Source organism: Empidonax traillii, unplaced genomic scaffold (assembly GCF_003031625.1).
Source record: "Empidonax traillii isolate 1590-97213 ecotype Southwest subspecies unplaced genomic scaffold, ASM303162v1 scaffold21:size2437335, whole genome shotgun sequence".
Classification (NCBI taxonomy): Eukaryota; Metazoa; Chordata; class Aves; order Passeriformes; family Tyrannidae; genus Empidonax; species Empidonax traillii.
In genome coordinates this window covers 1,455,290-1,472,983 of record NW_020955214.1, presented here as the reverse complement: position 1 = coordinate 1,472,983, position 17,694 = coordinate 1,455,290, and the positions used below count along the sequence as shown (strand labels likewise).

At 41.2% G+C, this 17,694-nt stretch overlaps 1 protein-coding gene across 1 annotated transcript in view; it reads left to right on the top strand.

The window, feature by feature from the left end:
• The first annotated feature begins 5,939 nt into the window (after positions 1 to 5,939).
• The window catches only part of CWF19L2 (CWF19 like cell cycle control factor 2), a 65,082-nt gene continuing 53,327 nt past the window's right edge, over positions 5,940 to 17,694 (top strand). Inside the window, exons 1-4 of the mRNA XM_027900389.1 lie at positions 5,940 to 6,054; positions 13,899 to 14,004; positions 14,738 to 14,857; positions 16,238 to 16,345. Coding sequence (XP_027756190.1) covers positions 5,966 to 6,054; positions 13,899 to 14,004; positions 14,738 to 14,857; positions 16,238 to 16,345 — 423 coding nt within the window. The 5' untranslated portion in view covers positions 5,940 to 5,965. The remainder of the gene's footprint in view (positions 6,055 to 13,898; positions 14,005 to 14,737; positions 14,858 to 16,237; positions 16,346 to 17,694) is intronic.

Below are 17,694 nucleotides of genomic sequence, written 5' to 3'. Positions count from 1 at the left end.
AGTGGATCTTGACTATGAAATATACTATGCTTGATCTCTCCCATTCTGAAATGACTCAGGCAGAAGATCCCAAAGAACACACCAAAAGCAATCCAATGCCCTCCCACTGTATGGTCTGTTTTCTGACTTGGTGGTATCTAGCATGTTGACATAAGCTTGAAGATAATCTTGCTTGGTGTTGCCTGTGTGTTAGCAACAACAAGGGCCCAGAGGGCCATTAATGCTTCAAAATGGGTGAGCAGCAAGACAAGTTGGTAGTGCCACACTCCTGAGAGGGTTTGCTGTCAAGAACAGTGACAAAGATGGTGACTTGGGATGTCAGGTGTATTACTCAGTATTTACAGCTATTTCTGGGTCAAGGGCTGAGACAAGAATTGGATATGAAGTCATCCTTCCCTCTAAACACAGTAGTACAATATAAAGAAAAATGAAAAGCAATTTTGGGAATTGTGGGGTGAAAATTGGAGAGGAGTAGATTGTTCAAGTTGCTGCCAAAAGAGACAACTATGAACGCTCTCAGTGGCAGTCAAGTTCTCTGTACAATTATTGTTACAGCACCGTAGTGCTTTGGAGCCCTTTCCGTGGAGCAAAACCTCATTGGTTTCAACAATTTTTTTCTGTGACTGTTTACCCTTTCATTAGAGAAAGACATACCACACACTCAGTGTGGTTTTGGTTTGGTTTTGGCTTTGTTTTGTTTTGTTTGTTTGTTTGGGGTTTTTTTATATTTTTTTTTTATTCTCTATTGCACTGAAAGGAGGATACTCTCCTACAATACATGTGGAGAGATGTAGCGTCCAGCTGGGAGCGTTAGTGCAACTCCCTTTAGTTAGCTTGGTGCTGCCCATGTGAGTGTGCACTGGACTGAGCTATGGCACTGCAGGGAAAAAGGGCAAAGAGAGCCCCAAGGTCTTTGGAGCCAAAGGCTGTGGTTACTCTGTACAGTGTCTGCAAAATCAGCTTAAGATATTTCTGCTCTTACAACGAATAGGCTGAAACAACTGTCTGTGGGACTACCCTACAACCTGGCTTCTGGAGCTAACCTACCTTTAAAAGGCAAAATTATGCTTTAATCTCACTTAAACCCAAACCCAATCCCTTTGCACTGCATTGAAACTCTAAGAATATTTTAGTTACTATTGCACTGGTCTGATGCACAGGGATTGATAAACTAAAGCCCCAGGGTTTTAATTCCTGCCCCAGCTGGGTGATCTGAGTCAGTATTTTTTCAAATATTTTTCAAAGCAGCTGATCTGAAGCTCCGTGACATGTGCAGCTCTGGACCTCTCCAAGATGAGCAGGCACCAGAAAAAGACTTAGCCATTTCTCTCTAAAGGTGTGTTACCAGACTCGGCAAATCCCTGCTTTGAGCTTCCCGTCTGAGAAAAGGATTTTCAACTTCTCAAAGGAAAAAAACCCCAACCCCAAACACATAATAGCCCCAAAAGTAATTAACTGAATGAGTTATCATTTCACATATACAATAGCTTCCTCACAAAACATTTATTAGTAGAATAATAGAAACATTTAGGTTGGAAAAGACCTCTAAAATCATCAAGTCCAACCACTAACCCAGAACTGTCAAGTTGTCACTAGAGAATTTCCCAGATGAAGGATTCACTTTATTACAGTCATGAAACTTGGGTGGGGGGAGGGTAAATGGATGTTTCTAAATCCCATTCTCCTGGTCTGCTGAACTACAGCTGAAGTTATCGTCTATTTTCAACGAAATTAACAAAATAACTATTGCTCAGGGGCAGACAACATGCAATTTGCCATTGAATATGGAACAACGGGTGAATCATTCTTCGATCCACCACAACCTCCTCATTTGTTTTCATTGCAAGCTGAGCTCTTCTTTCCAAGGCAGGCTGTCAGGATCCTCAATGTCACCGGGGCTCTTTTGTAGCTGCCAGGAGCACTTCTTTTGATGGATAGTAGAAAATGTTCTAGTTTTTCAATTCAGGTGCTCACTGCACAATTCAGGCAAGAGCAACCAATAACCCAGGCATTGCTGCTGCATTGATTTTTGGGCAAGGTGTTCTATCATTTTATGGCACTGAATTTAGACACAGTTGCTTTAATTTTCTCCCAAGGAAACATAATGAAATTTCTATGAAAGAGATACACTTTTCCCCATAATTGCATCATTCTCTGTTGTTTTTTTTCCCCCTGCAATTTCTTCAAGTACTGACATTTTACTTCTTAGACAAGACAATGAAAATTCCCATCACACTCTATGTAATCCCTCAGGATTGAATGTAAATGACTGCTCAGCAGTTTCAATGGCAACTGAAAACCAGGTGGTTTTAAAAACGGACAGAATGAGGATTAACTGGAACTAAATACATTTTGACTGGGGTATCCTCTCACCAGCATCCTACTGGATACTTTTCTTCTTAGTATGAGGACTTCAGAATGTGTTGTTATAACTGAGTTAAGAAGCTCTCTCCAGTGGCACTGTGGAAAAACATTTCATATTCTCAAAGTAAAAGAATCCCTTTTTTCCTAGTGAAACATTGGCTCTTGCTTAAAGAAAACTGCCCAGGATCACACTGAGTGGAGAGATTTTTTCCTAACCTTTCTCATATAAAAATAAAACATCAAGCTGAGAGCTGAAGGCAAACAGTGAAGGTTAGCAGCGTGGAGGTTTATAACACAGATCAGTTGGGGAGTCACCAACTTCTTTCAGAGAAAGTGTAAAATGTGCCATGGAATGGAAAATAATAATTCACTCAGCAAAGTCAGTGCCTCCCTGTAGGGGTTCAGCAAAGATCACTATCTCCAAGGCTTTATAATTTTATTAACATGTTTAATTTTGGCCCTGAGAATGAGAAGACTGAACAGAGGTGCCCAGACAACCATTAAAAGTCGTATACCAAGGACTTCTTCCCTAGGCTTATTGGAGCATGTAAGGAGCTCTCAGACATACTAATGTCTCTAAAGAAATAAGACTAAATTTTCATTTTACCTGCTTCCTCTGAAAAAATGCTTTTCTTTGGATGAGGAGAGGAAACAAGACTAAATTATATCATCCTTTCCTAAAAAAAGGAGTATGAAAGTGTTTCTAAATTAAAATTTACAGTACCGGCTTATTAATGATGTGTGGGGTTACAGATATAAAGAATAACACGAAATACTGCAAGAGCTCACCCCACCCCGTGCTTTGTGTTCTCTTCTTTGCCTCTAACTTTCTGTTGTTGAAAACCCATTCCCTTGTCTCACTCCCATACTGGAGAAAAAAAACTGTCCACAGCTGTCACTATCCATGCCTTGCCACAGTTTCCAGGCTTTGTGTTCTTATTTCCAAATACTCCCTAAACTGATTCAGTCACAAGTAGTCGGCTCAGCTCATGGACTATCAATTTGCTGTTTAGATTGAATATAAATCTATTAAGCCCATATGCCTGCTGTGTGCTGAGTGAATTAGGGAGTACCCGCTTGAGATACTCTGCTGGCTGCCTGGAACAAGTGGTAATGGAAAGAAACCAGTTTGTTGCTGAGAAGAGCACATCACACTCAAAGAAGAGGCTTTCCTTCCTGAGCTGAACGTGTGCTTTTCTTGCTTCTCCTCTCTCAACTAGTGTACTTTGCTGCATCTAGCTAAAGAATGAGAGCAGCATCAGTCAATCCTGCTGGAACGTCTTCTGTATCCATCTGTTTGCTTTGTAAATGGCTCCCCAAAGGGGTTCACATGCTGCTTTTCCAAATGGTGTCTATGAAACTCTATCAGTTATCATTCTACACCTAGTGGTGATCTACAACAGGTTTTTCTTGAGATGTTGTTAACTGTCAGCATAAATTGAACAAATATGCAAATGCAATTTACACATTTAATACCACTGCGGAGATGATGATTAAATTACCGTTATCACTTTGAAAACATACTGTCCCATGCAAATAGCTAACAAATTACCCAAGCACTTTGCTCAGACCTTTGCCTAAATAATGTTATTACTTGGCAACTGTGAACACATTTGGTGTCAGACACATTAATAATGCTCTGATCTCATCCCAAAGAAATTATGTCTCAGTTAAACATTTGCTTCACCAGAGGTATAGCAGCCTTGTCGAACTCTGTTGGCAAACTGCAACTTGTAAGTGCTTGAACGTGCCTACTTTACAATTTCCCTGTGCTCACGCAGGCATATCCCGAGCAGTATCACCCTGACATTACAGAGGCCACACGCCAGCACGGATGCACCGAACTGGCAGCAAACAGGACAGAAAGGGGCTGAGAGGCTGCCTGAAGGTGGGTCTGCAGGTGGGTCATGGCAACGGGGAACACTGGGTGCTGCACAGCATTGGAGTGCTGAGCGTTGCTTGGGCCACGTTTCCCTTGTTCACCCTCATTAATGCTGGTCCAGGTGAGCAGGCTGGGGTCTGCATGAGGTAATTTTGGCCCAGTGTGAGGGGTGAACCTGGAGGTCAGTATCCTCGTGGTAGAGGAACACATTCAGTGCAGATGGCTCTTGCGTTCAGCTGCAGTGTGAGCTGCAGGTTGAGCTCCTGGGGGGTATGAGCTTGAGCCCAAAGCAAGAGGCTGTGAACTATCAAAGGGTACTGGGACCTGCGGTGGCAGCCACGTGACCGGACACTCAGGAACATGACAGGAGCCAAGGACTCCAGATTTTATTGTGCTTGAATTGTGATGGTGTAAAAGCCCAGGGGCTCCTTTCTTTGGGGTCCCTCCTTGGATGCACCAGCTCAAGCTGTTTTTGTACCATGATTAAATTACTATAAGGATTGAGATGTCTGAGGTTCTGCTATGGGAAACCTGCTGGATTGGCTCCTGAATGGGCAGGCAGGGAAGTTTCCTTAACACCCATCCTGAGAATGCGTGGTCCTGTTGGTCAAGCAGCACAGAGTTCTGCTAAGGTGCTGTGCCACAACACGGTGCTTGCTGAGACCTTCGCCTGAGAGGCTGTGGGAAGCCTTTGGTGAGCTCTGAGTGAAGTGGGGGGAATTCACCCGGGCACTTGGGACAGAGTGACCCTGGATGTCCTTACAGATTGGGGAATGAGATGCTGGAAAGAAATGCCACGAAAAGCGACCAGGGGGTCCTGGTTGATGGCAAGTTGAACATAAGTCAGCAGTGCCCTGGTAGCCAGGAGGGCCAACGGTGTCCTGGGGGCATCAGGCAAAGCATTGACAGCTGGTCGAGGGAGGGGATTGTCCCGCTCTGCTCTGCACTCTACACAAGGTGCGGCCTCGCCTTGAATACTGTGTGCAGTTTTGGGTGCCACAACATACAAAAGATATTAAGCTCTGAAAGAGTGTCCAAAGGAGGGCAACAAAGATGGTGAAGGGGCTTGAGGAGTGGCTGAGGTCACTTGGTCTGTTCAGCCTGGAGAAGAGTTTGAGGAGAGACCTCATCATTGTCTACAAAGGGTAGACAGGGGAAGAGGAAGGGCGGGCACTGATTTTTTCTCTGTAGTGACCAGTGACAGGATCCGAGGGAATGGCCTGAAGTTGTCTCAGGGGCGGTTTAGGTTGGATATTAGAGAAAGGTTCTTCACCCAGAGGGTGGTTGGGCACTGGAACAGGCTCCCCAAGAAAGTGGTCACAGCATCAAGCCTGACAGGGTTCAGGTGTTTGGACAGTGCTCTCAGACACATGGTGTGACTCCTGGGGATGGTCCTGTGCGGGGCCGGGAGCTGGACTTGATGATCCTGGTGGGTCCCTTCCAACTCAGAATATTCTGCAACCCCGTCATGAGGTGAGAGCGTCCCGGCAGGCGCTGCCGAGCGCGGCGGGGCTGCGGCCCGGCGGAACCGGAGCTCAGCCCCGGGCAGGCCGGCGGGGCAGGGCAGGCGCCGCTGTCCCTCTGTCCCCGCTGTCCCTCTGTCTCCGCTGTTCCTCTGTCCCCGCTGTCCCCGCCCGCCGTTGCCCGGGACGCCGTTCACGACAGTGTCGCGGCGGTGCTGCCGTACGGCTGCCGCACGATTTCCGGCGGTCCGTGCCGATGGCGTCGGGGCTGGAGAGGGAGCGGAGCCGGGAGCAGCGGGAACAGCGGGAGCAGCGGGAACAGCGGGAGGCGCTGCTGGCCCAGGTGGGGGGCCCGGCCCGGCCCGGCCGTGCCCCGGTGCTGCTCAGTCCCCTCCGTCCCCCAGGCTGGGCGCTGGGTGCTGCGCGGGGCCAGTGCGCTCCCGGGGGCCGCCCTGGGGGGACGTGCCCTGGGAGAGCCCCATGTGCACCGAGGGGAGCCGGGATGCGGCACCGGGAGCGGCAGGACGCAGCCGGGAAACTGAGTTCGCGTGTGGTATTGATTCGTGTGGTGATTCACTTCCTGCGTGTTTCTGGGCTTACACCTTCGAAAAGAGCCAGGGCTGGTCGTCGATAAAAATCTCTCTTCGGATTTTTATATACACTGACGACACCAGCCCCACTCCCCGGCCTTCTCTAGGCTGAACAGCCCCAGGTCTCAGCCTTTCCTTAAATGAGACATAAGAGGCAACTCCTACTTGTCTTGCTGGCCTATATTTTCTAAGAAGTCCATACCTGTCCATTACAACACTATGGTCATTGAAGTGAAGTGGTGTGTGTGTGTGTGTGTGTGTTAAGAAGTGTCACAGCCTGTTTTCATGGAGTCATTGTGTTACTTGCTTGGCTCTGTGTTGCTGTAGTGAGAGGCAAGAATTAGGAGGCTCCCACTCACAGGTGCTTGACAGGAGTTGCTGTGACTTGGAGACCTGTGCTGATCCTGATCCATTCCGTTCAAAACCTGTCTGTGTGCCACGTTTGGCACTTGTGCTGATTCTTATTTTAACTTGTAGGTAGAGTGAGTGCTGGTGTCACAAATGGCACATCAGTTGGGTGACATGATTTATTTTGAAGTTTGAGGAGCAGGGGATAGAAAACTACATAGGTAGAAACTACATAGAAAGAAAAGTGTATGAGGAAGACAGGTTTTGGAAAAAGTATGAGGTTGTGAGGATGGCCTTTTGCAGAAGGAAGGCCAGAGTAAGCAGCAACTAAATCTTACTGGGCAAAGATATTTTCACAAAAAAAAAAAGTAGTGGGAAAATAGAAAAGGCATCACTGACATGTAAGTTTCAAGTTATTCAGTGGCCTGAATACTTTGAGAAAGACATTTGGGAAGCTGTGTAGGTCTTTGCTTCTGATAATCTGAGATGTTTGCAGTCATAACTGTACTTCAGCAGCTCTGTTTCTGCAAAGATGAGATATTGAACTAGCTCACCTCAAAGAGCTTTTTGTCATGAAATATTGAACTCGCGCTTCTTTTGAAGAACCAGCATGTCACTGAATTCATTGATTAAGATTTGTGTAGTCTGTCCTCCCAACTGCATTGGTGAAACCCAGCAGCTGGTAATGTTTATGGTAATGATCAGTAATCAAATAATTAAATGTTGACATGCAAATTGTTATTAAGCTTCAGAAATAGCATCTTGTTTTGATGAGCCTGATAGTTCATGACACTACTGTTTTGGTTTACAAGTTTACAGTAAGAAAATAATCTGATGGGTGTTTTGGTAAGTATAGGGATGTGTACTTTTCCTAGACATCATCTGTGCTATCATATTTCTGTATTTTAGGGTTGCTCTTCTGTTATTTGATTTTTTTTTTCCATAGGCTTTGAGTCTTTCACTCTTTGGCCTCTGAGGGTGGTGTGATCTGACCATTCCTTGTGCAGAAAAAACTGCCTTTTATTTGTTAAGGATTACTGACAGATTGCAAGACTCTCTTGATAATAATACATATTCATTTTTTTTAAAAAATGGAGTGTAGTATTTGCTGAGGTGATGGAATGCTTTGGCAGTAATTTGCAGTTCAGTTTTCAGTGGAAGAGTACAGAATTTTCTCCTTAGATAGAAATTAATAGCCACACTACTATCATTATATCATTATAAGAGGTTATAGAACTGTTATTTGTTGGAGGTTGCTTCTGTGCTGTAATACTAAGCACCTCCTTTTCGTTCTTTCCCTTTTAAATCCTTTATGAAGTGTTACGTCCCTGACTCTGTTGACAGAAATAAACACGTCAGCATTAATATACTCACTTAAATCTGTGATATTAGCAGACCCGAGAAACTAATGCTGCCTTTTGACAAAAAGTTTTCAGACTTTTGACAAAGCATCTCTCTCTGCATTTTTCCAAGCAAAAAAATCTTTCACAGACAGATCATTTTAGAAGGTGAGCAATGAAAACAGATGTCTTCATTGTTAAAATCTGTAAGGCCTTCCTCTAGAGCTTGCTTTGCCACAGGAGTGGAAAGGTCCTACATTAACATGAAATACACATCTACAGTTTCCTAGCAGTAGTAGCTGCCATAGTGCATCTGCTTATCTGTTGTGTCTGTACCAGCAGAAACAGTTACTGCCTCCCAGATGTTTCTGACTGAAGGCTGACATCTCCTACAGTCAGCTTTTTAAGTCACATCTGACTTTTCTCTAATGATTATTGATCACAAGAAGCTTAAATGATTGAAGTGATGGTTCTCTCAGTGACCTCTCTTCTGTACCTTTTGGCACAGAAAATGACAAAGAGTGGTGACGTTTCCAGCTGGCACACCTGTGTCTGGAGGTGGTGGTGGTACAGGCAACACTCTGACTCAGTTGCGATTTGGCAAGTTGGGTTGGAAGTTAAGTTCTTTCTTGTGTCTCCACTGCTGTCCTCCTTGGGAAAGCTTTGTGGATGTAACAATAATTGGAATATTGCGAGTAGAAAAATAGTCTTAAGTATTCGCAAAAATAAGTGTGTTTTTCACACAGAGAATTGGTATAAGAGCGTCAGAACTGCAAGGAAGGTATGTTCAGGTTCCTTCAACGTAAGCACTCACGTAACCAGGGCTCTCTGGCTCTGAGCTTTGGGGTGATGGAAGCTGGGAGGGTAATACATGCCACAGCAACCTTTCTGATAGCTGCTTATCAAAACAATTAACTGAGTGGAGAGATTTGTATGATAAGGTGGGAGGTAATCCTGGAATTAGAAAGAAAAGCTCATTGTATGTTTTTTGGGTGCGTTATGTTGATGTCTGAAGGACTGGGGATTTTTTTAACTTTTTTAACAGAAAGCTGTTGCTGAAAGGAGGTTTTTATCCACACTTCTCCCCAAAGCGCACATTTTTGCCTTCATTCCTTGTCCTTAAATTAGTAGCCTTGATGACCTTGCCAGAGTGGCAGCTTGTAAACTTGATCTGCAGGAAGCTGCACCCTGCTTTTGGTGGGATTTGAAGTGGCTTCTCCTGAGGCTACAGTGCAAGGGTAGGCCTGGGTGGGTAAGGTGGTGGGAACATGTGAGTGGGAGTCCAGAGAGCCCTGCCCTTCACTGGCACATAGGCAGTAGAGCAGCTTAGCTGTTGCTCTTTGTGTTGAATGTTTTTGTCATGCTGTATTGATCTGATGTTGTGCTGTAGAGTTTCTCCTGGTTGCTGGTGGAGAAAAGGTGACTTTTCTTCTTTTGGATAGAGAAATTGACTATTGAATGGTGGTGATTATTGTCTGAAGAACTAGAAATTGACCAGAGTTAAAGATGGAAAAGTGCATGGTCTTTGTAGTGATATTGAACACTTTCTCTGGCCTTGGTGAGAACTGGAAAGGTAAAAAGAATTGGGGTCAGGAAAGAGTGTTGGTCAAGGTTTCTGTGAGCTGGAGAGGGAGTTTTTTATTCCTAAGTGACATCCCATCATCCCTTCTGGACATCCTTGGGGACTGTTATGTAACAACCTCCATTTATTGTGTGACCTAAATCTTGGCTGTTGGCAGTGTCTTTGATCTTTTCTGCTTCTTCCTGGCGTGGCATGGTGTAATTTTTACAGGTTTTGTTGTTTGTGTCTGCAGTGTATTACAGGCTGTTTTGGAGCAAGCTTTATTCTTTGTTTAGCAGATACTGTTGTCAGCAATCGTGCAGGCTGGCTTTAATGACCTGCTTAATGAAAACTGGAAATCACTTTCTTTGAGCTTGGTTTCCTCCCACATCCAGATGGACCTGTGAAATCCAAAACCCTTTTGCCTGCTTGTGGTAAAAACTATATAGCTTGGCTTTGTTCACCATGGCAAACATCTGAAACATAGTGCTGTAGAGTAATTATTGTTTTAAAAGCACCTTTTCAACTGACCTTTCAGAGTGCTTTGCCAGCCTTAGACTTCACCCTGTGCTTGTTGCAAAGGAGACTATGAGCACCTTTATTAGGGTGTCACAGAAGTCCGTGGTGTAGCTTGATGCTTGCACTTCCTGACATGTTGTTGATTATAATGATCTTCTCTGTTCATGCGTATCGTGCACAGTCATTTGCATAATTGTTGCATTACTCTTGAAGTAGAGATATTTCAGAAATGTGGCATCCTGTATTTATGGAGAAAAAACATAAAAATATTGCAGTGATGACCTAAAATGTACCTCGTGTCAAGTACTCGTTTGTAAAGGGGAAAGGATAAGTTATCAGATATTTTTGTGGTATCATAAGTATAAATGAACCTTAATGTGAATTAAATGCTTGAATTCCTGTGGGTTGACAGATGTGCAACCATTAAAGGTGGCTTTCACAGATAGAGCAGTAAATATGACAGGATATTTAATTAGTTTTTCCTGCTTTTCTACATTTTGTGAGATGCTAGTAAGCCCTGCATGTTTATAAAAGACAAGTAGCGTATTAAGTTAAGTTTTGAAGCTAATGGAGTAATGTAAACAGATTTCCCTCCTCATCCTCACTTGAAAAAATTGTGTGTGTGTGTGTGTGTGTGTGTGAGGGGAAAGCATCACCAACAATAAAAATTGAATATTGTAATTTGAGGGAGCTAGATAGTTTTTAGAGATAGAAAGATTCAGATAGAAAGATTCACTGCTAACTCTCTAGTCTTGGGTTAAAATGATAATTGAGGTGAAAATATAACTTCTTTTATATTTTTAAATTTCTAGGCAACTTTCTTTCTTTAATATTATTTTACATATATATATTGTTAAGAATTTTCTATATTTTGTATCTTCTTCTAAGAAAAACTTTCACCTGATGCTTTTGTTTCTGTCTTTCTTTTTAACAGCATGGTGGTTGATCTGCCACTACAGATTCACTGCATCTTGCCCAATCCTGTTTCATTTAGTATTCAGGAGACAACAATCTGTAGTCTGATGATGATCTCCAGTTAATCTGTGTTCTAAATATGCATTCTTCAGCCAAAATGATGATCCACCTCTTTCATTAGGATCATGTATCTCAGTTACCTAAATGCTTGACTTTTTCTTTTTCTGTTTATTTTAAATATAATAAAAACTATAAAATTTTTTTTTACCTTATCTGTAACATTAACTTCATTTTATGCAATGCTCATTTGCAACTAACTTTGGTAGTATGAAGGAAACAGTAATTTTATTTAAAATATGCTAATTATTATAGGGAAGGATGAGGCTAAATCTCCCGTGACAGACAGAGAGCATACTCAGTGAAGACACGTTGACAAGATGATCCTGACTGGCCTTTATTTGAGGGCTATGTAGATTTATATGCCTGAGAATTGCTCAAGGGGTTGAAGGGAGCTGGTGCCTCCAGCTCCAGTTCTTTCTCAACCGAAAGTGAAATGGAGTGTGCAGAAAACCTGTCCTTTTCTCAGTCTATATCCTGGCAACATGTTTCTGCTTACTTTGGAGCAAATGAGCTTGGAGTCTGTTTTTATTTTTACTTTTTCCCATCTAGAACACTATTCAGGTTCCCTTTATCTCCCCTGTTTCATCTCTGTCCAGTCATAAATTTTGGGTTGGAGTCTGTGTTGCTTGTAGACATTTTGGGAGTTGCACAGCTGAGGTTATTATCCTTCTCTTGTCCATGGATGTGCCATGTTTAGTTATTGTTTTTTTAGTCAGATGAATGTATTTTTAAGACAAAAGGGTCAGCATCATCTGTATGGACTAGAACAGAAGATACCAGTCAGTGATTTCTGCATGAATTTTTAAGGGTGTTGTCCCAGATGCCTTAAAGTGGCCAGGGTTAGCCAGTGCGCTTTCTGGATCATGGAGGGATAGCAGGAAGCACACCTGCATTTTTTTGAGTCCTGTGTGGTTTTGGTGACTCTGTGTTATGCTTAATGACTGTTTCATTCTCACTGAATTATAGTCCTGCTTATTCTTTTGTTGTTTTGTTTATTTATAAACTGGAAAATCATTTTGATATTGAAATAAATTACTCAGTGTGCTCTTGACTCATTCTTTCTGTATCTTTACCTTCTATGTTTTAAAAGGTAGCATTCACTCTTGTAGACTGTCAGCTTCATTCTAGAGATAGAAGTCCGAGACTTGGCCTCTTTATTCAAACAGATTTATACTATTTTTTATTTTGCAGTATTCCTTTGTTTAAAGTCAAGAAGTGTGGGTAGCAGCCTTGCTGTGCTTGCATTTAAGTGCATTAGAAAGTTTATCACCTGGAGTTTGTAAGAAAGTAGACAAGGAAGATTTAAGAGGGTGCTTTGTTTGGGCACAGATGTGTAGTATTTTGATATTTTTTTGATTTGTTTAGTTTTTTGTTCTTTGTGTTGTGCCACTTTCAGTAGTGTTAGCGACAATGTTAAAAAATGCAACAGCAGTCCTACCTTGTGAATCAGTGCTTTTTTGAAAAATACTCTCTTAATTTTATTTTTTTGGCACTTATTTCTGTTCCTTGAACCCTTACAGTATATTGGTCATACCCCTGCAAGCACTGTTTGCTGTCAGGACAAAAACTGCAGATTTCCTTCTTGGCTGTATCAGAAAGGGAGAAAATGGCCTGTGGTAGGGAGGTTGCTGTTTTGTGCAGTGCACAGGCATATATAGAGAGAGCTAATAGCTGACCAGGAGGAACAACTTCAACTAGCTGTGTAATCTCCTGAGATTTTTTTGTTTGTTTGTTTTAAATGTTGGTCTTTTAAAAACTTGTATGTGTTCTTTTGGCTTATGTTTGACCACACTTTCTGGTGGAACTTGTTGTTTCAGGATAAAAATTCTGAACTCAACCTTCTGGTTTTGTAGTGATTTTAGTTATTTTAAAAGAAAATTCTAAAACAAACAAAAAACAGAAAGCACGCTCAAACTGGCAAAACTTATCTAACACAAAATTAGGGGTGTAACAATGTAAAGTAACTTTTCTCCGATTTAATTAGGGTATGCTGTATAGCACTTTGGGGTGCAAAGTTCCTAACAACAAGTTGTATTAATTATCTTGCTTCTGAAAGTTTCTTCTGAAAGTAATAGAGGGACATCAGAAGCTGAAAAAAATTATTCTTTTATTTATGTGGCTTATAAAAATCCTTTCCAGGAATTGAAACTGTCTGCAGTGATGGTTATTTTTTTCAGAAGCAGTAGTGAAAGTATTTCTAGTTTTATCTCCATAAGCAGAAAGGGAGGAACATTTTGCAGCCCAAAATGCTAATCCTTTTATACTTGTATACTCCGTTAGAATATTTGTGTGGATTTCTGCAGTTCCAAGTTTTTCATCTGGCTGAGATATTTTCAGAGTTGAATGTGCACAGAGATAGGCTTGCTAACAGATGGTGAGCTGTGCTTTGCAGTGGAGTTATTATACAGAGAATTTTTTGAACTAGAAATTCAGAAGTCCACTGTATCATATCATGTATTCAGTTCATGAAGGTTGAAATAAGAGAAGACTTCTCTGAATGAAGAATGGAAGCTGAATGTCTTTGTGTCACTCTTATTTAGGATGATGGGATGAAATCAGTGATAGAGGACCTGCAAGGCTGTAGCTTGAGAAGATGGGTGTGTAATATGTTCTAGCTGGATGTCCCCTTTGACATGTAATACAAAAGTATTTTTATTGCTGTCCTCTAAAAGGAAAAGTTCTCAAGCAGTTTTCAACACTGTATATGGTTGTGCCAGTGTGGGTTGCAGAGGTGTGTTTGTAAGGAAATGCTACTGAACTCCCACTGGTTATTTTTCTTCTCTGTTCATCTTTGGCCAAAATTAATTATGAAAAGGAGAGGTGCAAGCTGCTAAAGCATCCACAAGGTGAAGATACATGGATGCTTGCTGATGTGAATGAAGGTGTGGAACAACTGGAAAAGGTGATGGAACTGTAAATCATTGGATTGGATTGTTAGCTTTACAGCGTGTTTGTGTGAACAGAAGGCTTTGAGGGCTTTAAGATGATCTTTAAAAGCTTTTCAATTTCTGATTTCTTTATGCTTTGATATTAGCTTTTTTTTAACGTCGAAATAACCTTTTACTCGCAAAGATGAAAAATTTCTGTCATTCAATTTTGGCTTTAATTTCTACCAAATGCAGAAGAGCAAGTGCTGCCAGGCAAGCATAGTCCCATGGGAAGAAACCTAGAGGATCCAAGGCGTCATAGCAGTATTGTTTGTGGTCATTCACAGGAGATATCTTAATGGAGCCTCTGAATATCACATCCTTTTAGTGTAGCAATCTGTGCAGATATTTCAGCAAAGGAAAGATGTGTCTTAATGATGTAGTGATACCCAAAAAAATAGAAATAGATTTGACCAAAATTAATGTTGTGTAGCAGATATTCTATGTATAGTTATAGTGCCTTAGTTCCAGTGAAAAACATATTGAGAGGGGGAAGAAAAACCAATTATAGATATGAGGCATGCCCTCTCTGCCTCTACCATCCCATCCCAGCCCATCCCTCCCACCACAGAAGGAAGGTTAGTAAAAATAAAAGATAGCTACGTGTGCTTTACCTTTCTTCTATGTGTGTTTTGGTAAGTGGGTTGTGATTATTTCTGTGTGTGTGATTTGGTTTACTGGATCTCATTTACAAACATTTCCTTGTAGGAACATTCTGTGCAGAAAAAAAAGAAAAAGGAAAAGCATTCAAAAAAAGCTAAGAAAGAAAAGAAGAAAAGTAAGAAACAAAAATCTGAAAAGAAGGATGACTTACCTGATAGTTCTTCGGTAAGTGAGGAATTTTAAAATACTTCAAATTACAGTCTTAAAACTTGAACCATTTTAGTCACTGTGGGTAGACATGGTTAGTAAAATGTAGACTCATTCTTACCATTTTCTGTTGGAAAAAACTGTGGCAAAATTTGTCAATTTTAATATACTGAGTATTTAATCAATGTAACATAGGCAGTTTTGTGAATACTTTTGAATTTTATAACATTGAATTCACTCATTAGGAACTAAGGGATTTATAAAAAATCCTTATTCTGGGATAGAGAGGAAAAATTCTTAGGTACCCTCTTGTCCCTGGATGTGTCTGAATGTGTCTGAAATTGAAAGTATACTTTGATTTTAAGCGTGAGTTACTTCTGCCTTTTTCCATGGATGTTCAACCATGGACACCCCTAGCAACATGGGAATTGTGCGTGAGTCACGTGCATTTGAGTCTGTAAGCAGATGCCTTCACATTGAGGAGCGCTCTGGCAAAACAGCACAGAGACTGCGTTAGAAATCTGGTGCTGCTTTCAGTGTGTTTTTCCATATTGTGGAAAACATCCTCCCAGCATTTTGGTGTGAGTCAGCTGGAACTGTGATTTTTAATTTTCAGAGAGTCAGGGAGTCTCTTTAGTTGAGTGAAGGAATGTGCAATATGATGAGATTTATTTTTTACGGACTGATACCAGAGACAAACTATGATATCAGTGTGAGAAGTAACCTAGGGCACAAATGTCCTGCGTTTCACGTGGGAGTCACCCAAACCCTTCAGACCACAACAGTGATTCCTAGGATGCAACACAGTCCTGGCTGTAACTTCTATCCAAAGTCTGTTATTCCTATGACAGGCTCATGTAAATAGCAGAGCAATGGAGTCCTATGTACTTCATGTGCAAAAGCGCAAGTGTAGGAAGCTGGATGTGAAAAGAGGAGGCAATAGCCTGTGCAGTGCTTTATATTGTACTGTGCAACTGATTTTATATTTTTTTTTTAATGTAAAACATACTTAATAATGAAATAATGCATTTTTATTTTGCTTTTGTAATGTCATAATCCCAGCTGATTTTGGTTTTGGTTTTATTTTGACGGTTTTAGCTTAAGCAGTGTTATGCAAATACCACTATGAAGTAGTGCTACATAATGTGATGTGCTCATGAAGTATGGTGGAGTCTTTTGCTAATGAAGGAACCATCTTCTATGGAAATATCAATATTCTGTTTTTATTACCAATATTTTAAAATATTAAACAGTATTATCTTAGTAATGCTAATGACAATTAATTTTTGATTATCAATTCAGGATTTTTTATTATCAGTATACTTGGTTAGTATTGCATTTTATCAACTAATGTGTTAAGGTGTTATTATTATTCTTTACATTAAACTCTCTTTTTAGGATTCTTCAGTTGAATGGGTTGAGTCAAATGTGTCACAGTCAGATGACACAGAAAAGGCTTGGAAGGTCAACAAGCAACTAGATGCTGTGAAAGAACCCTCACTGCGGGTGAGCAGGCTGATAACTAGCCCAGAGATAAACTCAGCATGAGTAACTGTGAAACATGCTTAGGTTTCTTGACAGCTCTTTTGCAGTGTGTTGAATAAAACCTATTTTACAGACAAAGGTCTTTGCTAAAGCTGGGTGAATGCTACTTTTCATTCATCGGAAGACTTCTCTACCTAATAGTTCTTAGTGTTTAAGAAAGGACTGCTCTTAATGTTGCCCAGCACCAATTCCTTTCATCATCATTTGTTTTCATCATCTAACAACTTGATATTGTTGAAAGTGTCAGCTTAATGGCCTTGACTAGATATACTATTTTTTCTTCATAATTTGGGTGGGTGTTCTACAATTGAATGAATTTTTACTTCTGTGGTGCTTAAACAGATATAAGGAAGAGAGGTGTAGAACTTTTCAGCAATAATATTTATGGCATCAAGGTCTCTTCTGATTTTCCTGAGTGAATTCTGTGCCCAGCATTCTGGAAAATGGAGTAATACTGAAATGGACTGCAGTGATTTTAGTAGCAAGTGTACTCACATACCACAACATCCTCAGTTGTGTAAAAATGATTTTTAATTTAGTGTCTAAATTTTTTTCTCCTGAAAAAGGTCCTTGTTTCTCAGTCTGAATTGGTGCATCTTGTTGAGAGAAATAAAAAGGGACTCTGGATTATATGTATCTTCTTGGAAAAGTATGAAGTAATGCAATGTGTGTGTCTTGATAATTTATACTGCAACTCCCTTTTATTAAAAGGATTTTTTTGTATAGTGTATGGCCTAGGCTTGTCTGGTTTTGGATGAAGAGTGTGCTTTTGACAGGAATTTCCTAGGCATCCCTACTTTTTTGTTTTAGCCTATGTTATGAAGATGTCTTGAAACACATATGGATTAAACAAAATTAAGAAATGTGTTCTCAAAGTGCACCTAAGGTGCTTGATGTGACCAGTCTTGGGCTAGTCCAGAGTGCTTGCTTAAAAAAAAAAAAAAGAAAAGACAGAAACAAAAATGAAAATAAAAATCCCCAAACCACAGATCTGAAGCCTCTATAGAGTCAGAGTCAGAGTCAGGCATTTTTCAGTGGTGGCCAGAGGCAGGACCAGAAGCAGTGAGCACAAACTGAAACATAGGGGGTTCCTTCTGAACATCAGAAAACTTTGTTTTACTGTGAGGGTGTCCAGGCACTGGCACAGATTATCTGGAGAGGTTGTGGAATCTCCATCCCTGGATATATTTACAGTTCATCTGGACATGGTCCTGGGCAGCTGTCCCTGGATGTCCCTGCTTGAGCAAGGGTTTAGACCAGATGACCTCCGGAGGTCCTATGCACATCTGTGTTTGTTGATGCATGTTGCT